The 23,729-nt window shown below is 46.8% G+C and overlaps 1 protein-coding gene across 7 annotated transcripts in view; it reads right to left on the bottom strand.

Moving 5' to 3' along the window:
* Nucleotides 1-944: 944 nt before the first annotated feature.
* The window catches only part of LOC121588290 (octopamine receptor beta-3R-like), a 58,820-nt gene continuing 36,035 nt past the window's right edge, over nucleotides 945-23,729 (bottom strand). For 5 of the 7 annotated variants that reach the window (XM_041906040.1, XM_041906038.1, XM_041906036.1 and 2 more), the window contains 5 exons: nucleotides 23,483-23,714; nucleotides 16,710-18,414; nucleotides 11,291-11,809; nucleotides 6,111-6,222; nucleotides 945-1,741 (listed from right to left, as the gene is read on the bottom strand). In XM_041906040.1, coding sequence (XP_041761974.1) covers nucleotides 1,522-1,741; nucleotides 6,111-6,222; nucleotides 11,291-11,809; nucleotides 16,710-18,414; nucleotides 23,483-23,714 — 2,788 coding nt within the window. In that variant the 3' untranslated portion in view covers nucleotides 945-1,521. The remainder of the gene's footprint in view (nucleotides 1,742-6,110; nucleotides 6,223-11,290; nucleotides 11,810-16,709; nucleotides 18,415-23,482; nucleotides 23,715-23,729) is intronic. The other 2 variants (XM_041906041.1, XM_041906042.1) reach the window with 2 other exon arrangements.

The following is a 23,729-nucleotide window of genomic DNA, read 5'->3' as shown; positions in this document are numbered from 1 at the left end:
AATCACTATCGATGGTACAACCGCTTCGGTGAGACTTTTTCGGGATAGTTACATTCCTCCTCCAACAGAATGTGTTAAAGCAAACCTAGCTGTCTGCCCCTGACGGTTAACAGGGCTTTGTTTGTTGCTTTTGGTCATGCGATTTCGATTTGTGCGTTCATACCTTGACGCTTTTGCCTATGCGAGTGTGTGAAAGCGTGCAATCAGCATCACTATGTTGAACTTAAACCATATCGTTCCTTCTCTAGTTGCATGGAAAATCCGCTTACTGCCAAGTTCGGTCGTGCAAGTTTCAAGCCACCGTAGGAACCTGTCGCCACCAAAAATAAAAATCCTGCAAATGACCGTAAAAGCACAGCCGAGGCTGCTCACGATCCCGGTACGGCGGAAGCAACATTCACCAACAACAGGTAGCCAATTCCCCGGCCCCGGTGGGAACCGAAAGCCGATGGGTAAATAACGCTGAAAGCGTTTGCACCTTCCGTGTGTTTGCTTTCCGTGCGTGGCTCTCCTCCTCTGTCTGTGTAATTGTGTGTGTGTGTGTGTGTGTATACACAATGAACATTGTGTACCGAAGATTGCAAGCTTTCGATACACACAAACAACCTCCCCACCCCCCCCCACCCCCCCCCCTCCCCCCGCTGACCCGCACATCCGATACACACTGTTTGTCAATATTTGTGTCCCGCCATAGGCAGAGTCGCACGAATTGATCAAAGCTGACACAATCTGCCGCGCAGGGAAGTGAGCAAACAGTGTTCGCCTTTTACCCAATTTCGCCCCCGTACCATGCCGGGCTGTATCGCCGATGGTGCGCACATTCTTTACCGCGTCCGATGCCGAGGGCCGAATGTGTCCCCAAACACAGGAGCACACCCCAGCAGCATCTGTCTAATTCGATTTTGAATCAGCACAACGCAGACATCATTCGGTATTTTTTTTTGGGGCATTTTTTTTCTGCTGCGAGTATTTTGTTGCTCGCTTCCCATTCGAATTTGTGACACCTCACAGCAGGGTGCGGGCTGGGCTGGCCTTCTTCGAGCAAAACCGTTCAATTATGCAGCACAAAGTGTCAGTCACGATCAGTGCGATGATACCCTGTGGAGCGAAAGCTTACCGCAGAGCTTATCAACACTTTTCCCTGGGCGCGGGTGGATTCAGTGGAAGAAGTGGAAAATGGGAAAGGATGCGGTTGCTACCTTGTTAGGTTGATAAAGTAGAGAAAAGCTACCCCCGAGTACAGCGCGCACAATGTTTGATGAGAACATTCATCACGCATGGTACACTCGATCCGCTGGGAAGGAGGATTTGTTACGTTTCACTTGTTTGTTTGTTTTTTTTTTTGTTTGCGCAAGGACATACCAGAAACAACAAAAACTACGAAAAAAAAAATACACACTTTTCTTCGAATGTATACGTCCCCTCCAAACGCAGTACGATAGCATGCGTTAACCAAAGAGGAAAAATGGAGCCGAAATGAAAGAGCAAGTTTCCTTACAGCCTACGGGTATGCACTTAATACTACACGTAGTAGACGCTGTGCCCGTACGGGCTGCGGCGAACGAAGCAGGGCAGCAGCGACTGGAGCGTGTTCCGGAACGCTTCCCGGAAGTCCCGGTTGAAGTAGGCGTAGATGAGCGGATTGAGCGTCGAGTTGAAGTACCCGATCCAGAACAGTACCGTGATGACGACGTCTGGGCAGGGGCAGGCTTCCTCGCCACACAGCGTCGTGATGACGTACCTGGGGGATAACGTACGAAAGGAAGAAATGTTAGAATGTATTACCTGCAGCAAAGTGATAGCAAACATTTTTGCATTCGAGTATTGGGATAGAGCAAAGACGACAAAAATGAATACATATTTGGTCGATGGGTGGATCGGATAGATGGTTAGCGTTGTTTATATTGTTTTAGTCTTTATAGGCTGAAACAACCTCTCCCTCTAAATGATAGTTATTGTAAGCTGTGATAAAGCTGTCAGCCGGTCTCGTAGTACAGTCGTTAACTCGTACAACTTAACAATATGCCCGTCATGGGTTCAAGCCGCAAATGGACCGTGCCGTCTGACTAGCCTGCTATGCGGGGTAATTCATAAGTCACTGAAAGCCAAGCCCACACAAGTGGTACAGGCAGGCCTTGACCGACAACGGTTGTTGAGCCAAATAAGAAGAAGATAAAGCTGATACCTCTATACAGGATATAATGCCAAGACGAGGAAGGATTTTGATGATTTATAAAGCAAAGCAACATAGCATTTACGTTAAGTATTCTCTTCTATGAATTATCTTCCTTTCATAATTAAGGAAACAGGTAGTGTGTATACCTTTTCCCACTGTTGTTTGTGCAATTAGACGTTTTGACTAAAATTTGTCATGATTTATTCATGATGGTGTTTGTGATACAAAGGATTTTCTGCATTTAAAAAACAATAACAGTTATTTCAAGGTTTTGAATGCTGATACACTGGATTCAACCACCTCGATCTCGTACATCTGAGTGATTACCGTAACACAATTTCTGGGCAATAAATTCAGTAATTGCCAAAGTTGGACGCTTACATGTTACTGTTTTGTGCACTTACCATGATTGAATCCTATAGTCTATGACAACTTAAAGTGCATGACTTTGCTAAACGATCGCATTGTAAGCTGTACAAAACACAATAAGAGATTGCAAATGCTTCCATATTTCTTTATACCAGCGCGCTGTTGGACATTATAAAACCAAAACCAAAACAAAAACCACTACAAACCACTACAGCAGAAATCAAGCAAAACAAACAAATCCAACAAATTCATTAGCCGGTACCGGAAGCGGCATTACGCTTGTCCAAACTCGCTTAAACTTGAGCTTGCTTTTTATATTCCATTTTGTCCGCCGGTCCCTCCTTCCCTCGTCACAGTAATTGTAGCGGAAAAAGGCACCACTTTACATTCCATTTTGTTTTATCCGACTTTAGATTGGGTGTAATCCGAAAAATCGGCTTCCTGTGGTACCACCTAACAAACCGTTCACCGGTTTTCCATCCGTGGATGATACCATGGCTCACACACACACACAAAAAAAGAAAGAAAGCAGAAACAAACCAAACTTCCGAAAACGAGAACCTTTGATTGCTGTTGGCAGTGTTTAGCAGTGAGATGACATTGAACGGCAGACAGCAGAACTTCCCATGCTTGCAAGAAGCCAGTTCATATTTCTGCCCGACCGTGCCCGGCTACGACTTGACATATGTTGACAGGCTGCTCAAATCAACGTGTACAGCTACACATATGGGTTTCACGGCACAACGCTACGTTACTATTGCTGTCCGTAATTGTTTGTGCGTTCGTCGTTTCCACTGTCAGTGCGCCACGCGGGGAGTGGGTGGAGAATTCACCCTGAATGATAAACAGATGGATTATCCGAAGCTCAGTGCTCCAACACGCGCTCGTCAAAAGTGTACGCCAGCACTCACGTGACGTTTCCCCCAGGGGCAATACGCATACGGATGGGAGCTAGGGCAGGATGCTTGGGAACCAACAAAGAGCGCATAACGAACGGTTTGCTCGGAGCGGAGCGGAGCAAATACAACAACAAAAAACAAGCGCTCGTCCCGGAAAAATGTCCTGCCCGTCTCCGATTACAGCCACTTTTCACTTTTGATTCGCGGCAATCATTCTTGCGGATAACGAGCCGTTGAGTGGCTGCTACGCCGCTTGCTGCGCTCGTTCGTCGCGTGCGGGTCGGGCGGGTGTTTGACCGGGACCAAATCCCAGGCTGGTTGGGTTTTTGGGGCCGAAACGAGCGGGATGAGCGGATTTTCATTCGAAACTTTACCGAAGCTGTGATGCCTTTTTTCCTTTTTTCTGCTCCCATTTCTGGTGGGGGTTGGTTTGTGGTGCCTTCTTCTTATGTCTTTCCCATTGCTACCCACCCCGTTACGCTCTACTTATTTTGTTGCTGAAATAAAGCTTTTGCCTGTGTGTCGGTTAATGGAAACGATATTCATGGCGCATGGTTCCGTTGTTACTGTGCATAGGATTTCACAACCGTGTCCAAGTTGCTGGCGCTTGGGAAATGGAAAAATCCTACGCATTAATTGAGCGTTTCCATTTAACCGGTGACGGTGACGAAGAAAATGGAAGGGAAAAGTGCCCGCAGACATTTTTAAACGATCATTGAATGAGCGGCTGAAATGTGATTGATTTTTTTTTCATGCGCTTATTTATACTTATTAAACGTTTGATTAATTGATTATCTATCAGGTATCTCTCAGTTATCTCTCAAAGAATTCAAAGGATAAAAATGTGAGATTCTTCGAAATAGATAATAACACATACAACCTACAATCAATACAATACAATTTAAGTAATAATCAGACAATCAAGACCACTAGTGATCATCAAAAATTTGGAATTCATAGATGGTATTAATGGTCGTTAAAATGTTTGGTATTGTGTGATGGCACTGCTCGAATAGATCATACTTAAATTTGGAGGTGTGCCTTTAACACAATAACTTTACGTTTACTTAATTAGTCTACGTAGGTCGTTTTATGTATGATTAATTAATATAAAAAAAAGTTAGTTGTTGATCAATTATACAGATAGTTCATTACTTCCCACGCAATGCCAGAATCAACACTCACACATTGAAGCGATTATCAAATTGTACTGAAAGCTGCTGTGCTGCAACACCTCCACATTCTCTACCACAGCTTTCCGCCTATCCGCCGTATAAAACGTCCAAAATTAACGCTCGACCACACTTGTTGAAACGGAAAGAAATGTAGCCAAAACAAAAAAAAAAGCTGATACGATGATTTTAATGAAATTAATTACCAAACAGTTATCGTCGTAACGCATCAGAGCGTCACCACCGGGACGCTAGCTCAATCAAATGGAAAATCGGTCAATCAACTGCTCGCTTTCCTCCCCCCCCCACCGCCCCCATACGATGGTGCACTGAGTGCAGTAGCACACAGCTTTTTTGTTGCCGACTCCGTTCCATCGATGCACACGATTGCATGTCGTTGGGACGGCGGCAGCGAAAACAAACGATCGCTTTGATTTGATTCATTTATGGTTCTTCGTGCACGTCCGACACGCTGCTGCTACTATTGCTATGGCTATGCTACTTCTATCTTCTGCTTTTTCAGCTTTCCACACCCGCAGTTGCTCGCTTTGCTATCCTGTACGCTCTGCATGTTTTAATCCAATTTGTGTTAATTATCAAAGTATGAAGGTCCCGGGCGAGAATGGACAGAAAAAAATAAAATCGTAGCAAAAATGGGGAGAGGACACAGTGGATACGATTACCACTATCAAATTAATATGCTTTAGCTCAATGTGGTGCTAATTGCTTTGGCGTGGGCAATAGAGGTAAAAGAGCGGATGCAATAGACGGTGGTCACAGTGGCCACACATGTGAGTTGCGGTGACAACGGTTTAAGTGCTGCACTAATTGCAACCGCCCGTGCATAAAATGATGCGCCTCCGCCGAGGGATGCGGTGAGGGATTATCGTTTCGCATATAATTGCGTACGAATTGTTTCCATTCACGCAGACGCAACTAAATGCTTCGCTAACGCACCGCATGCGTTCTGCAAACATCGGGGCGCGCGGTCCAATCGAAAGGGGAGTGCAAAATCATACGTTTCATTTGATACGCGCAACCAGTTCCATGAAAATGCTTTAAACAATCCACAGTTATTTTATTAATTAATTGCTGTGGTATTCAAATTGCTCGAACGTGCAATGTTATTGGATTGCAACAGGGGAAAAGAGATGTTTGCTTCTTTGATCTGTAAATAAAATCAATCTACATACTTCCGCTAGCGACCAGAAGTATGGCAAACAGGTTGGTTAATTATATTACTCTGGAATATATGGTGGTCGCAGTAAATCCGATGTAATAAAAAAAGAGAAAAAAAAATCAACAATCCTTCGTTGGTCCTAGGCGGGGCATTTTTTACAATAATAATTAGATTTAATATTGCCTTTCGTTGTATGAGAACGCTTCGCTACCTTCAGTCGTTGCCTACCATTTGTGTATCCTTTTACATTGTCTCGAAAGACAAAGTGTCTGCCCCACCGCTCTCGGCATCGAAAGGAAAGAAGTAATACTCACCAGAGAAAGAATGGCAGCCAGCAGAGCAGAAACACTCCCATGATGATGCCGAGCGTCCGGGCCGCCTTATGTTCCGCCCGCCAGCCCTTCGAGGGACGGGTTGAGGTGCCACCTGTCAAGCCGCCCGGTCAAGCGCCGTCCGATAGTGTCGCACCACCACCCCCGGGGAGTTTTTCGGTGAAGCGGGCCATTTTAATTAGATTTCCGTTCGATCGAAGCGCATACGCGCAGTGGTCCGTGTTGTTGATCCCAAGCCCGGACGTGGCCATCCATTGCCGGTAAGGAAAGATGGGGAGCCCAGGTGTGTTTTGGAGAGTGTGTGTGTGTGTGTGCGTGTGTTCGATGTTTGATGTTTAGATGACGCCATTGATGGTAGACAAACAGGGCAAGCGATCGATTCGACCCGATCCGGCAGCCGATGAGCACGTGTCCCGGGTGTGCAGCGCACGCAAATGCCGCAGAGAAATGTGCCGGGAGCGGGTGGTTGAAAAAAAGAAAAGAACAGAGCGAAACACTCGTAAGCAACGGAGGGGAAAGCATAATTAAATCACGTATTCGGGAGATAGGCTCCGTCGCAGCGAGCGAGAGGAGAGCGAAACAAAAACAGGAGCAACAATACCATTCCCTTTCGATGACGGTTTCACCAATAACAAAGTGCGATGGAACAGAACAAAAAAGCATCAATATGAAGAGCGACAACCATCCGTTGCGCACTGGCTGATGCTTGTGATTGTGCTTTTTGCCTGTCTTTCTTTCTTATACTATTTTTACCCATACACTGATTTAGCGTTACCTGCGATTTGCGAACAAATTGTTTCCACGCTAACGTGTCACAATATGACGCCCAAGCATCAAATATTACTCTTTCAAGCTCAAAAAAAAAATATAATACATACAAACCAAACAATCTAAAGGCAGCACATTTACAAACTCCCATACACCGACCACATCCCATCCTCCGCCCAAGTCTGATTGTTTTCATAACAGACCAACAGACCGGAGTGTCCTTTCTAGTTCGCCCGCCAGCATAATCGCAAAGCGGATTATTATCTTTTCACTCACTGGTGTAAAAATAAACATTGTCTCAGGGTATGGTCGGCTTTGGTACACTTCTTGGAAAGAAAGTCTAAAGCACGGGCACGGGATGGTTTCGATATCTGTCGGCGCTCGAGACCTGGTCGAGAGGCGCACTCGAAGCACATGGTTTATGGAGCGTGCCGCAAAAAAAAAACACAGGATAGCATGTTTATTTATTTGATACAAACACAAAACACAAGGGAATGGAACGCAACGAACCGAAAAGAATGGTAAAAGGTGCTTTATTGCAAACCGTGTATGGTTTTGTAATTCAACTGAAAATTTCTTAAAATTAAGAACAAAACACCGTAACGCATACACAAGCGTGCGAACAGTAACACGAACATCACAGAAATATGCAACAACAAACATATGAACACAATGGGAATTTGTGGTAGAAACGTCACCAACAAAGACTATTATAACACTAATCATTACATTAACAAACATCCATAGCGAACGTGGTTCCGGAGCACATTTTCAAGCTGACATTACCAACAAACGCACCAACATAAAAGAGTGAATTTTACTTGTGAAAACAATAAAAAACTACAAACAAAACATTAAATACCCATACAACCAACAACCATACCGTTCGCATGACTTCATCAAATAGAAATAAGCCACAACAACCCCTTGAGCTGCTCAGTAAGTTCTTTTTTTTTGCGCATCGCTTTATCCGCCACGTAACGAAACATTCACCATCAGCCAAAGCCACAAGCAAACGGGTAGTGGTTTTGTGCTCACTTCACCGTATAAACTACGTGGAAGGATAGGCAACAGCAACAAAAGGTTTGAACTAAGCATAACCCTTCACTTTTCGAACAAGAGCGCAAAGGAGAAAACAGAAAAGTGACCAAGAGAATTGCAAATACCATCCTCGTTTGATTCTAAGCAAGCAAGTGTGTGTTAGTGTTTTTTCCTCTTCGTCTATTCCTTCTATCTTCTGCAGCTGACAGAGCCTCCGCCAACACACGTTGACCTTTTTTTTGTATCTCCATCTCCCACAATTTACCACAAACCGGCGAAAGCTTTGATCGTGGCTATTTTTTTACAATTTGCGTCGCCGGGCGAACGGCCAACGGTTGGTAGTGTGCGAAATGAAGCAGTAATTGTTGAACGTTGCTTTCCGCCGTTTGCGCAAAAGTCGTACAGGCACGAACAAGGAACACCTGGTATTAAGGCACATCAGCGGATGCACCGAAAGTGGCATAACTAACGAGAAAACACTAGATTGACAACGCACTGCTACCCGACGATCAGACAAGACTGTCTGCTTTTGAACAGGAGCTTTTGCAACCAGTCGCAAAGGTCTTGGTCGCAAAGGTCGCAAAGTTCTCATGTCGTCCGACAACAGTCTAGAGCAGGTGGATGTTTTGCCGTACACGCACGAACAGTGCACCGCTGCCAATGGATCGGACACGCAAGGTTTGTGTGTGATTGTTGGGGTGGTGCGGCGGCATTCCTGTACACTTACATTGCTCAATTGGTTCCTAAATTTTAACATTATTTTGCTGTGTTGTAGAAAAATGTGGCATGCTGGGGAGGAGTGCAATCGTTTGCTATGCACGCGGATCCGTAATAGAAGTGCTTAACATCAACTCAACCTATAGAGTTATTTCACACAATTTCCATCCATTCACAAGGTAAGCGGAACGCATCTTCTACAGAAGGATGGAATTTCATGAACGGTGATTCCCGTTTTACTTTTTTAGCAAATCCAAACCATGCACAGTGCAATGCGTGGAGGAAGTGGGCGCTTTCGGACGGATTGATATGCAGGAGGGTGTGAAGCTGTTGCGCTGCATCGATCCCAACTCGTGTTCCAACGGGCTGCTGAGCAAGTATCAGCGTTGCATAGGCAGGTAGACACGTTTTCGGATCGTTGAGCCTACGGTGCCTATCTTGCCGGTTGCGTCGTTAGCGGAAATAAATTATCGCTCAGTGAAGCGATACGCTCATTTGCGTTGCTAAATGCTGAACAACTAACCGGGTTGTTCTGTTGCAATCTAGATAATGCAAAATTGCTTTCTTTTGTGTATGCCATTCATTCAAATATTATAAACAACAAAAGAAAGGAAACGAAGAAACACAAACGATGAAATGCGCTCCGAAGAACAATGGTGGTTTTGTTTTTGCTTTTGCAGAGTATAAAAATAAGGATTGTTTTGAAAATCATTCACCATGTAAATTGACTACGCTTTTGATTAAAATCAAACTGCGTTAAGCGGCAGCAGCGTTAAAAAATAATCCGACCGTATAAGCAACCGTATTCATTCTAGATATTCTTACTTGGTTTGTGACAGTTCTGGACATTTTGTGAAAACACTGAACCCTTTTACCTTTTACGACCATAGGCTGAAATTGTATAGCAATTTTCGAGCAGTTATCAAAGTGGGTATAATATACAGATGCTCGTATCCCGAGGTGTATGCATTAAGAATGTTGATTTTTAACGCTTCTGCTGGGCGACATTGTGGGACACATCTGTCGATCCCTGCATACAATCGTACCAAAGTGTATGTAGACCAGGTGGTCTCATAGCCTGTTATTCATAACCAAATTAAAACGTCACTTTTTGACAGGACGGGTGAAAGCTTTTGCTCAAACGGGCTTTCTGGTAACTTAAAACACTCTTAAAATCTTCATTCTACATACTTCAAGTTCTTCAAACGCATGCTACACTGCTAACTGTAAGCTAAATCAAAGTTGAGCTATTTAACAACCAATTTTGTTTCGATACAACATCTTCGATGAGAACACTTTGATTCTAGAGTCCGCCACCTGATCTCTTTAATGCACCTTGGTATAAATGAAAACCTTGTTTTGAGCAGATTTTTTCGAGCAGATACTCGAATGTAATTCTAAATTTGTGGCTAAAATAATCTAGGCTGAAAATGGCAGGCTAGTTTTGTTTGTGATTTTGTATAGAGTGTTGACAAGATTTCAGCCGCCAACTGTCAAACTCCATATAAAAAGCTGGCTAGTATCGTGAAGGGCCCCACTAATAGAAATTGTATGTTATTTAAACAAATGAAATTCAATTCTATTGCCAGCTATGCAGCACAAGCAAAAAATGTACATCATCTAACGGGAAGCATCAATTTACATTATCTAGCCTTTACCGTACAGCTGCCATCACCATTCCCCTGCAAGGGATACAGCTTCCCACAGTTCACCATTTGCAGCAGCACTAACTGCAATAACAGTTTAAATATTTATACCAACCACCCAATGCAAAGCAATGTGGTTACTGTCCCCGTTTCGTGCGGCGTGCGTATCCGTTAAGCATTGCGCATCCACGTATTCGCTCATTCGGAATAGTTATAAAACTGAATTTCCATCACTTAACACGTCCACCGTGCGCCCATCTGCCGGATCTCGCCGGTTCCGGTCAATTAATTACGCAACGGAGCTTTTATCGTTTGGTTTTGGAGCGGCTCTAGCCTTACCCAATTGTGCTGTTTTGCTAGAAACGGGAGGGAAAATGGTGAGCTCGCTAATGTTCTGCTAAGTGCTCACAACAAGGTGACGCTTTACAGGGTCTAACCGTTTGCTAATCCTAATGGATAAAATGAACGCGTGTTTTTTTTTTTAAACAGACTTAACCAGCGCTACGCTAATGAACTGATGTGCCGTTTTGCAGCAGGCATTAAAGGGACGGGGGTTTAATGCAAACAAAATGGGCGGGAACGGGAAAGTGTGATGTAAGGGTGCAGAGCTAATCATTTGCCAAAAGCGGTACAGCTAAAGCAGTGTGTCGTAAACTAACGAAACGAGCAAACCAGCCTAGATCTAGTGACTGTGTACCTAGGGTGATGCAAACAAACAGCTAGTAGGAACAAAAAGCAAGAAATAGAGAGAGAGAGGGCAAGAGCTAAGAAGCAAGCATTCCAGGCTGGTGCGAAAAGCGAAGCAAGCAGAAATAGCCAAACAATGACACAAGCGAGTGTTGCAGAGCGGCGTGCAGTAGCAACACGGAACGGAACGCAATGGCAATGGTTGGCAGGCGGCAGGCAAAGCAAGGCAAATGCGTCGTTTAGATAGCAGAAGAGAAAGAAGAGGAAGAAGAAGAAGAAGCAGAAGAAGACTATCGGACTGACCTTCTCCACATCCGACGCTGGAGCAGCGCGAATGCCGGCAGCCGGGCGGCACCGGGCTGGGCACGGCCAGCCGGTTTCCTCCCGCGCCCCCGGCACCGGCCGAGACGGTGGGAGAGGGTGGGCCAAAGTCGCACGCCCCGCCACAGGACGACACCTGCACGGAGGGCCCGGAGCGCCGCAGCCCGTACCGCTTCAGATGGTTCCAGAGGCATTTGATCTTGCGGAACTTGTGGTGCCGGCAGGAGGCCGCCCCGGACCCATCGTCCTGGTGGCGGCCCCCGCCCCCATAGCAGCAGCCGGGCTGGTTCGCGTACCGTTGCTGCGGCTGGTGATGCTGTTGCTGCTGCTGCTGCTCGTGTTGGTGGTCGTGTTGGTGTTGGTAGTTCCGGCGCTGTTGCGCTGCTGTTGCGCAGCAACCGTCCTCCTCCAGGTCCGTGTCGGTATCGTTGGCGTGCACCACGTTGTCGTTGTTGATCACAATGCAAATGGCACCGCGGCGCTGATGCTTTTGGCTTGAGCCTGGTGCCACGGTGTCGGTCGGGCGGTTGTGTGTAATAGGGATGCGTGTGATGATTGAATTTGGGGTTTTGAGAGCATTGGTTCATGGTTTTGTTGTTTTCGTTTTGATGTTGTCCAACATTTACGTTCCCGGGAATGAGGGGAGGGGGGGGGCGAAAAGAAGAATAGTGCACTCCAGATGGCAAACGTATCACAAACAAACGATGGCTCGAAAAGGCTCGAGCAAGAAAGTATGCGACAGGGCGATAGGGCGGTAGGGCGTAGAGACGAATTACGAAAGAGAATAATAGACAGAAGAGAGATAGAATGACAGAGGAAAAGAAATAGACCGAACAAGTGTACAAAGAGAGATTTTAAATGTTGCAAACAGGAGAAGGAAACATCATTTAGAGTGATTGAAATAGAGAAGAAAAAAACCGACATTAAATTAAGAAAAAGTTGCGTTCCGGTCCCCCAGTGGGTCTGCCACTATGTGTGCGTCACTGCGTGTGTATGTTCTCTCGAAACCCTCCAACCGAAAGCTTCTCAATTACCGTCAGATTCGTCGGTGCTCCTGCTTCCTAAAAGACCGTCCTTCTCTTCTACTCCCCTCGCACACCTACACCAAGGCAAAAGGAAAAACCGAGCAAATGGGAATTGGATGCCTTACGCCGGGCATCACTTGCTAATGGGCTTCATCGGATGGGCAAATCAATCAACAATTGAACCGAACCGTGTCACACATTTTGGCGTCAGGCGGGCGTTTCTGTTTCTTCTTTCCCTGTGTATGTTTATATGCGAGCATGGGTGTGTTTGTCGACGTGGAATCACTCCCGCTCGAGGTTGGTTTTGCATGTTCATCCCGCTTTTATGATTACGACGATGCGGTGGAAGCGGGTAAGGTTTCGGGCAAACGCACTCACAAAAGGCAAGCTTTCAGAGATCTGTTCTGTCTGCTGTTGTGTACTGCTTTTGCAAATCCATTGAAAGCATCCATCAGGCAGAGTGCGATAACAATGGACAGTGGACCGTGCACACCGCGGGGAGTGTCGCCGTGTTGGTGGTGCTCGATCACACACATGCCACACGCACTGCCGGCTTTATGGTATGAAAAGAAAACTCCCCCATTTGCTACCCCATTTGGTTTGGTGTGGTTGTTGGCGGAGATAACATAAAAGCTACACAAAAAGGAGGTGAATTTAAGAGCTCACCAATGGCGATTGTACTTGCGGTGGGAAAAGAGCCAAACGCTGCCTCCATTTTGTTGCCGTTTGATCGGCACACCACACAATGCTTTAATCGTACAGGAATGCATTTTAACGAACTTTTTGATTAATGTTGGTTTGGTGGTTGATTATTTCTGACGTGCTTTGGAGCTCGTGGACCCGTACGCTACGTTGCGCCCTGTCACTCACAATACGTCCTCTTTGCAATGATTACTGTGTGTGTATGTGTGTTTTAATTCGTTCCACCACCACATTGCCCTTCTCTCACCGGTATCGGGACTGAGGGTTGCACTTTCATTGAAGCTGGGTAGCTGACAGTGTTGCCTGTGTATTTAACTTTCCGCTTCACCGATATGCAACGTCCTCCCGGACGTACTTTCCGCGAACCCAGTGTCCAGTGCGCCAAAAAAGGTTGACGACATTGACGAGGGACCGACAGCACTTAAGGCACTGTTGAAAAGCAACATCATAAATCCATTTTCACTGCAGAATGGTTTGTGTGGGGATTGGTCGTACATTGACATTGGCTAGCGGCTGGCCGAAATGCGTTTTTTTTTTGTTACTTTATTTACCGTTCTAGCCGAGGGTGCGATGGTCGTAGGTGTAAAATCTAAACGAGGGAGTAATGCTCGGATTCGAAGTAAGACATTGCGGTCGGTTAGCTGCCTCGTGCCACGGTGATTGCTTATCACAGTGAAGACCCATTTTCTATTATGCTTAAAGGTCGAACATAAATGAAAAGTTAAGTCTAGAACAGTGTTCTTCATGGCAGCAGATGGGAATTAAAAAGAAAAACATTCAGCAGACCACAAGGAAAGTCAAGAGGTGTTTTGCAAAAATGTTTCCATCATAATAATAACCTTCACCGAAGTGGTAAAAAGCGACGGACGAGGATCTAATCTACTCTTCTTCCAAACAAACAAACAACGCTTAACTCTCCTTTCGCTCATTGCTCGAAGCGAATGGGCTCGGCATCATCTGCTTAACACGCTCAAGTGGGATAGTATTAGCTTGTACGATTTAAATACACCAACAGGTAGAATTGTTTTGTTTGCAGCTATAGAAATGAAAGTTATGTTGCGCACATACACACACACACACACACACACACACACACACACACACACATTTCTCCCGAATAAAGCACGGAATGAACGATACACAAAGAAAAAACCCTGTAAATCTCTGCTTAAAATGTAGGCCATTGGATGTACCGAGAAACGCTCTCGAAACGCTTCCACACACACACAAAAAAACGCCCCGCAAAGCAACGAAGTCAGCGTTCTGCATAACGAACGCTCATTAAATGCTGGCGATGATTTAATCCTCTACCATGGAGCAACTTTTTAATCAACTTTCTACAACTTTCCCCGGGTGTAGAAAGATCTCGTCAGCTATTTTCGCGGGCGCGAAACAGGGACAACACACAACACAGCAAGGACGAAAAAAAGACGACACGATGAACGAAAGAGCAAAAAAAACACACCTACAGCGGACTGTCGTACTGTCGTACGACAATCCGCTCGTAACTCCGCCACAGGGGTTTGCGCTTTGGTACGCGATGGTCATTTGGGAATTTATTTGTCGCTGGGCTGTAGGCAAACTTTTAAAACCCATGTAGCGTGGGGGAGCTGCTAGTTGGTGTGATGCAAACCGAAACAAAGTGATGGAAAATAAAAACAAGGTATTATAAAACGCCAAAACTGTATCCAAATTTGATTTTGAGCGGCACACGATGGAGACGCCTGGTGGATTGAGCGATGGAGGCGCCCGGTGCGCGGTGCGCGTTGAACAATAACTTGAGTAAATCGGTTCGTAATCCGATTTACAGATCGGAAAAAAATTGCCCCTCCCAGTCAGTGGGTGTGCTGGGGCGGGGGGAGTGTGGTGCTATTGAATTCAAATTTGCTGAACAAGTTGCGGTGTGAAAAATAATCATGGTAAGCACATTTTACCTTTCACCCGCCATCGGGCACTCGCTTACGCTTTAATTAACGACTAACTTTTTCCCATCAACAGGCAGAAATTGAGTGTTCCGAAATAGAACCATTGGCGAAAGCAGGTTATTTTAAAGCCATTGCTTACGTAAGAAATTAATTATCTTTCATGATTACCACCGTGCAGTAAGGTGGCACGCGCCCCAGGACCATGCTCTTAGTCTTTTTTTTTTGCTCGATATCAAAATTCATCGACCACGCACGCAAGGACGCGTAATTAAATTCTCCATAAGTTGCCCTGAATGGTTTGCCCTTGCTGGAAATGATTCCGCGCAGCGAATGGAACCAAACCGAGCGAAGCAACGACCGGCACGTGGCCTACGGTAGAATTTGATCATCGTCTCCATTTTTGCTTCGTTTGTTGAATGTGGCTCGTTTCTTGTTATTCATGTTCGTTCGGATTTGGCCTGCCTGGTCACTGGGGACAAGCTGGGTGGATTTTTTGTTTGTCTGCTGCTGCTCCTGTGAATTGGGACCAACTGCATAATTCGACCTCGCGGCTGGTCGCGGCAGCATTCCACAAGCGCCATCAAGCCTCTGACCGGCGTGGTAGGTGTCGTGGAATGTTTGAGCGCCAGAGAAATACAAAACTAACACCTGCGTTTATCTAAACAAAAACAACAAAGAAACAGACACACAGACTCACACCGAGACGCACTAACCAACACACAAAATAGAGAGGAAAGAGAAGAGTCGGGTGCACGAGGAAGGTATAGAATACACAATGCCTAACGAGCAGGGTGAGAGTTGTCCTAGGACGATCATTTCAAACACACACACACACACACACACACACACACACACTCATACACAGCCAAGGAAGAGAAAGAGAACAACAAACAAACACACACACACACAAAAGGTTCACACAACGCGTGGAAGATAGTCACGGGGAAGAAAATACAAACAGGCAGAGAAGATTTTAGAGTATTTGGACCAAGCAAAACATACAGCGACGTGTATCAGAGCATCAATGTATACTCGGGCTTTAAACCATACAGATGTGCCGCTTTAAATAAAATGCCTGCTGCCGAGAGGACAATCTTTGGAGGGTTTTTTTTTTGTATACACACAACATTAAATATGGAATTAGATACATCGTGGTATTAATTGACACAAACATACTGAAACCTATCGGGACCGGAACGCCTATGGATCATTTTACAATGTAATGCCAGGGTTAAGATACAAGAAACTAACAATTATCATTGCAGGGGGAAAAACACACACACATACACACTTACGCACGCATCGTACTATGGCGGATGGCTCATTTTTTTGCGTAATTTACTAAGTATTGATAGCAAATACTTTACTTAAACAAATTGTTTAAACTTCACAATACCTAATTACAAAATTAATGGATTTTCTTAATGTTTCTTTTCCACCCACCTTCTACCAACAATCGTGCATGAGTGTGTGTGTGCCGTATACCGGATAAAAAAAACAGAAAAACGATATGCCTACTTCAATCGAAACGAGGAAGGGGACCATCAATACACCGACATTGGATAGAAAAAAACACACACGCCAAGAAGGAAAGAGACGTCGAACGCGCCCGGAATGAATGTATGAGAGAATGAGGTGCAAATGAGTGTGCGCAGATGTCCAGTGTGTGCGTGTGAGAGTATTTGTGTGCTGTGCTAAACGTGGTTGCGATGGACGCCAAAGGCTAAAACACACAAAAGCGCTACTCACTCGTGGAGCTGTTCGAGCGTCCGCCAGCGGTCGCAGTTCCTCCACCACTGCCGTTGCGATTGTTCAGCTGATAGCTCGCGTCATCGTCCGGATTGTCGCCCGCCTGGAAGTTGATCACGTTGATGTTGTACGTCACCGTGGAGGACTGGCGCTTGCGGCCGAGCCGTGGATTATGCTGCGGCGACGGCGTCATGATCGATGGGGCACGCGACGGCGTGACCGTGCGCGAGGTGGGCGAAACCGTCGCCCCGGTATGGCTGTTGTCGATCACGATGTCGGGATTGTCCGCCAGCATCATCATCATCTCGCTCGCGATGTCGATCGTGGTGACGGTGGCCGGTGCCGACGTCGGCACCTTCGGCAGCTTCTCCTTCGGGCTCGTCGCGACCAGATCGAGCGAGATGGTCGACGCCTCGCTGAGCTGAATGTTGACCGGGCTGCAGCGTGCGTTGAGCGACACGTTCAGTGCGGTGGAGAGTTGATTGTCGGGACCGGTCGGGGGTTTTACCGATCGCACACCGTCCTCACCGGCCGGCCCGTTGATCGTCGATATGAGGTCGATCACTTTCGCTCCCTCCGCCGATGGTTCGGATGTACCGTCGCCCCGGTCGGTCACCTTCAGGCTGGACGCTTTGATCAGCGCACCCTCGTCCGCCACCAGCTCCTTCACGGTGGGGCTGTTCAGGGCGGGTCGCGAGCCCGTAAACCCATGGTCAAAGCAGCCGATCAAGATGTCGGGCGTACCCATCGTACCGGACCCGATGACGCTTTCCGCACCGCCGTCGACCCCAGCTGCTGCCGGTGATGCACCACCGGTCTCCGCCGCTCCGCCATTTCCCTCGCCGTTTAGCACGATCTTAAAGATACCGTCCCGGGCCACCTCACTGCCGACGAGATTCTTGAAGCACCGGCGAGCGACTCCCTCGTCCTGCTGCTGCTTCTGCAGCCCGACGCTAAAGTCCGAATCGCTCAGCGCGTACATCAGCTCCTTCTCGTCCTTGTTGCAGTTCTTCAGGCTGTTGGTGTTTTTGCCCAGCTTCTGCCGCTGCTTCTCGATCATCGTGAGGAAGTCGGACTCGCTCGCCGCAATCTGGTGCCGCTTGTGCGTGTTCACCTCCTTCTCCGAGTCTCCTCCTTTGTTCAGCGACGAGGCCACATTGATCAGATCCAGTATGTTGTTGTTCGAGCGGTTGTCGTTGTTTTTGTTGTTCCGCTCGACCGACCGGTTGTTGTTCAGCTGGTTGCCAGCGATGGCGCTGGCACTGCCCGTCACTGCACCCACCGTACCGCTACCACCACCACCACCGCCGCCGCCGCCTCCCGTTCCACCTGCCCCGCCCTTGATGTACGTCTTCAGCAAGCTGTTGCGCGAGAAGAAGGGCTGGAAGAAGTTGATCTGCCGGAAGCTGTCTTTGCGCGAGGCGCGACGTTGCTGCTGATCGTTCGGCTGCTGCTGCTGCTGCTGCTGCAGCTGCTGTGCCTCTTTTATGTGTATCGGTTCCGAGCCGGAGTAGCGCAGATTGTTCTCGTAGTGCAGCGGAAAGATGGACGACACGCTGTCGGACGCTTTGATTTTGCCCTCGCCTTTGTACTCGAGATCGCGCAGATCGATCGAGCTGCGGCTCAGGCGGCGGGGCGGCGAGGACGGAACCAGAAAGTCGTCGTCGGTGTTGGCAACGACCGTCGGCACTATTGGCACCTGCAGCTGGAAGGTGGAAACGGGAGGAAGAAATTAAAGCGATTGGTTGAGGCAGAGGCAAGTAAAAATTCTTAATACCATTTAATATAGCAATCATTATCGAAAGTTAATTAGAGTCTTTAACAGTTACCTGTACCTCTAAAGCATAGCATAGCGATGCTTTTCTGCACACTCCAAAGCTAATTAAACGCTTTAACAGCTTCTGTTTCGTGTATCGTCAGAAACTCCACCGATATAAACGATAACTCTTCCCCAGAGCAACCATTATCGCCAAAAGGTGCTCCTATCGCTAGAACCGTGGCCTCGAGATAAGGATTATCGAAACCTATTCTGCCAAGGCCAACGTAGTCTTGCATCCTTCTAGCCAACCACCGCACAACCATTCACAGCTTATCGCTTTGCTGGCAAGGCTACTCGCTAAGCTCCCCTCGAAGTATCATTCAACTCGGTTCACAACCATGGGTGAATTTTCTCACCAATCAAAACTACCACACCCAACACCTTGGCAGCCGGAAATGGAAGAGCGGAGCATCCGCTGGGCTCCTCGCGGCAGGGCCAAACGTTTATTGTCCGCAGATCTTCACCATTACGAAGATTACCGGTTATTGAATGGGGAGAAATCTGATCTGCCCCGTCTGATCTGCCCCGGCCGTCCCGAAAAAGGGGTGGCTCGGATTTCACACAGACGGTTGTGTCTTATCTGGGGCGTACCAGCAGCTGCTGTCCGCATTGCTTGCTAGCGCACGGTGGAAACAACGGACCTCGCAAGAAGCAAGATTGTTAATCTTTAATAACGATTATTATCCACGGCGGGTATAATCGTTTTCCCACACCTCGCCACGACGCTGTCATTATCCCAGTCAGAGCTAGCCAGTCGATAAAACGATGCGTTGCGTGGACGATACCGGAGAGAGTAGGAAAGGGCACGATACACGAAGGAAATCTTATCTTCACCACAACGTACCACAACACACACACACACGCGCGTGCATGTCTTGGAAATGTTTGTAGCATAGTTGTGAGTGTCATTCTCACCTCATATTGAGTGAGGAGAGGTTAAAGTTCACATCAGTTGCGTGCTACATTGTATAATCTTATTACGTTGCGCGTGGCCATTGATTGAGTCTTTGCGGTTTTAATCAACACAAGTATACTCTTGGTCATTGTGAGCGACTAGTGGCGTGAAATAGTCAATGATTATTACTCTCGTGCTGGATTTTTCCCGCAATAAATCCACCATCTTTTTATCCGAACCCATCGCATTCAAGCTCATGAGCGAATGTCGAGATTTATCTTTTCTCCCTCAAGCCTTATAACTGTCACCATAACAGTATGCCTTTTTTTCTCCCTAGTCTTCTCTCTCTTTTTTTCTCTCTCGTCTTCTCTCTCTCTCTCTTCATCAAACAGCCAAGCGCCGCCTCTCGGGATGGCACAACTTGACGCAACGGCGTAAAGGAGAGGAGAAGCGTACAGTAATTTAAATTTTATCAGCTTCCCACCCCCCCCCCATCAGGACGATTCATATAACCCTCAGTCCAGCGCTGGGCTTGAATCGTTCCGGAACGGCATCCGGCAGAACGATGCCAGCAATCGTCGTACGTGATTCTTGTTTATGGCTTCTCATTTATTTCCTTTCCAACCGCCGGCTGCTCCTTAGCACCTATGGGGACCTTCGAGGGGGGGGGGGGGGGGGTTGGGTACTCCAATGCCACACTTCTTCGACCCAGCCATCCGTAGCAGTGCTCCGTAGCACGGTCGGGACGGGCTGTTGGACCTGAATCGCTTTCCATCGCTGGAACATATTTGATGCTGCAGCAAGCGTATGAAACGACCGTGAATGGAAGGGCAAAACATGTCCTTCACGTGAGCGATGGTTCGATTTCATCTCATTCCTGATCCCGTGACATTTAAAGCGTTTGCCATGATCACAATGGTTGTTTGCAACGATCGCAAAATGATCCTGTTTAATGGATGGAATGGCTTTTTCAACGCATATTTCAGAGAAATGCATCTATTCATTTGGTAAATGCTGCTTTAATCCTTAATCGGCTTGCATTATTATGCAGATATTAGCAGCAAAAACAAAAGGATCAGGTATGGCTTCTTAAAGTACGATATAATACTAGTGAAGCGTTCTTCTACGTACATTTGTGCGTAATGCGTTCAGTGTCCAAGTGAAGCGGAAGCACAATTTGCGTTGAATATTATGCATGCAATTTAAAGCACATGCAAATGAAAACTGCCCCAAAGCTTGGTGAAGTACGCAGCAAACATTTATTTTTGCCCAAACGACAACAGTTTCGTGTAACTTCACTGCTCAAGCAGTCAAACGCGTTGCCTGGCGCTATGTACGGGAACAAGGAGAATACATCAACATATTTTTGGCCCGTTATGGCTCACGAACTTGCTCACGCAAGCCAGGAGCGAGGACCGAAAATCCAGTCCCATAAATCAACCAGTTCATGTGTTTTTCGATTGTCCACGGTACCACTACCGCCAGTACCACCGTCCCGTGATCAATATCACGAATGCTTAATGGTAGCATTTGCACTTGACTTGAACCGTACCGAGCGCAGCCCTCCCTATCCCCTCGGTGGCCTCAAACCGGGGCGAGTTGTTTGTTGTTGTTTTCCATTCCATCCATCGCTACTTCTCCGAAAACGTAATGCACACGTAATGTATTCCATTCTTAGCCTCACTGGCCAGCGGGAACGTTGAGTTACATTATTGTTGAAATCGAGTCCATTTTTAGCATTTCCTGCATTTTCCCGCTTTTCTTCGTTCGACTTTTGCCCTCGCTGTGGGGGATGGAGAGAGCCCCTGAAAACAAAACAAAAACAGTAGACCGAATCGAAAAATCAAGGTAGGCAGGTGCTTAACAGTTTGTTCGCAATTCAATTGTAAGCAGCAGACGGCCGGGGTACAGAAATAGATTCAACCAAAGCAAGCCAAACAAAAAAACAAAGCAGGAAACGAGTGGCCAAATATATATGGCCGGCACAGGTATATTTCACCGCCAAAGGGAAATCAAATAAAAGTGAAAACGTTTCACTGGCATGCGCAAGGCCCCCACAGGCCCACGCGATCAACCTTCTGCGCTGTGTTTCGCCCCCTCCCCGGACTGGAGCACTAGCCTTTCGATGGGGGATAGTTCTTTGCTCCATTTACAACGCCGATTAGCCCTGCTCGCTGATGGTGCTGGCTTCCGACCATAAACAAAAGCCGTTCCGAAAAGCTAGCCCAGGGCAGGGTAAGCCCGTACCCTTGCATTGCCGGACACACATTTATTTTTATCCCTTTTCTACGTCCCCTGGAAAGGAGGAGGCGGGGGAGGGGGGTGTGTAGTGCGTCCGAGGTCAGCGTGGAAGCCGGAGCGTGGAATGTTATTGATTCTACTGTGCTCGGCCGTCCTGATGGAGGCGCCCAGTGATGGAGTGACTCATTCACATCTGTCGTCAGATTCTATTTCGGGAGCGGTTGCGTGCCGGCAACCATTTACTCGCACACAGACACAGACACACACACATACAGTTGATACACTTGCTGGTGTCGGTAATGAATTGATGGTACGATTTGTCACACACTCACACACGAGCAAATCACGGCCGGTGGCTGCCACTCGATAGCGTGTGGAGCGCGATAAGCTCGTCGCATCTGTCACGACTGTAGTGTGAATCTTTTCTCCCTCCCATGTCAAATATGCGGTCCGCGATGGCTTTTCATCCGGCCCTCGAAGAAGTTTGCCAGTCAATTGCTTGAAGAAGGAATACATTGTAGATAATAAGACAAGAAAAACGGTTGCGCTAATTTGCTTTGGTTGAAAGTTTCAACAATCAGTCTTTGTAGTTCAAGTAATTTACTCATAAGTCATTTTTGGTAAGGTGCCCGCAAATATGACAAGCAGCGCGTGTTTTTTACTACAAGTGGATTTCTCATATTTTCATGCATTTTTTTTTACTTTGAGGCTTTTTGGACAGTTTGGACAGAAACTACGCATTGAAATATCACTTTCTTCACTTCATTGATGAAGGTACGCTTTAGCCATGCTTCGCAGAAAATCAGGCCAATATCTTTACAAATTTCAAATAACCAAGCATATAAAAAAAAACAGAGAATTGTTTGTGGTCCTATTAAATGACCTAAGTTTGCTACACTAATTCTGAAAATTGATAAAATACGCTACGCTACGCTTGATTTTCCATGAGGGTTTGTAGATACTATTCTGAATTTTGCCCTCGCCTAGATCCACCACAAAAACCGCATCTTTGCTGCTTGGTTTTGTACAGCTTTTAATAAATCTGACTCACGACCCATAACGAGTTTGACATCACTGGAAGCATGGTAAACATTGATGGGGTTTGTCCAAAGACATCAGTACAGTTACTGGTAATAGGTTATTTTCTACTAATTGCATGGCTGTCGTGCCTTCTTCGCAATAAGTATCAAACTAAATTAAACTTGATCGGCGGCTTCATATTCTTTCAACTTCGTTTTAAAACACCACTTGAACTACAAACTACCACTTGCAGCAGCAAGCTCTCGACTGCAAGCAATTGAAAAGCAAAGGGTTCATACCTACACTCTACCTTTCTTCTTCGCAATTAAGCAATGAAGCAATTTAATATCTTCCGCTTTTTTCCACTTCACAACAGCACAACCGGGAGCGCATTGTTCCGTTCGCAATCGCTCTCCCCCCTGCACTGTAGATGACCGGCTGTGCCCACTATCAGGGCGTCTACAGGGCATCAATTTTCATCATTTAAAAGCTCATTAATTTTATCCTTCCTCGCACCCACTTGCTGGTGCCTGTTGGGAAACCCCATTCGTTGTACAATTTACTCCTTTCAGCTCCTTTGCGAACGGAAGCAAGCGCCAAACGGACAGCATACGACCACGCCACAAAGGCACAGTGTGAGGGGCTATAATTTGGCAATTAATTAGCCACGAAACATTAGCGGCCGCTACCAAAAGGAGTCCCGTGCCCCAAAAACCCGGGTGAGAAATCGGCACGGGGGAGAGAGGGAGAGAGAGAGAGAGAGGTGGTAACGGATTGCACAACTCAACTAGTACTCACGTCAAGATCGCTCAGCTCGCTGTGCGTGTCGTGCTGGATGTCTTTGATATCGATGCCGAGATCGCAGTCGCTCGCACGCAAATGGTGATTCCGGTGGTGCAGATGCTGATGGTGGTGGTTGTGATGGTGGTGGTTCGCGTGCAGCGTGTTGGACGCGTTGTTGATCTGCACGCTGTTCAGCAGTATGTTGGAGCTGGTGCGGCTCAGCGCCTTTCGCTGCCGGACCGCTTCCCTGCACAGACAGACA

The sequence above is a fragment of the Anopheles merus genome, chromosome 2R (genome assembly GCF_017562075.2).
Source record: "Anopheles merus strain MAF chromosome 2R, AmerM5.1, whole genome shotgun sequence".
In the NCBI taxonomy this organism is placed as follows: Eukaryota; Metazoa; Arthropoda; class Insecta; order Diptera; family Culicidae; genus Anopheles; species Anopheles merus.
The sequence above is the reverse complement of the archived record's forward strand: the minus strand, read 5'-3'. Positions and strand labels throughout refer to the sequence as shown.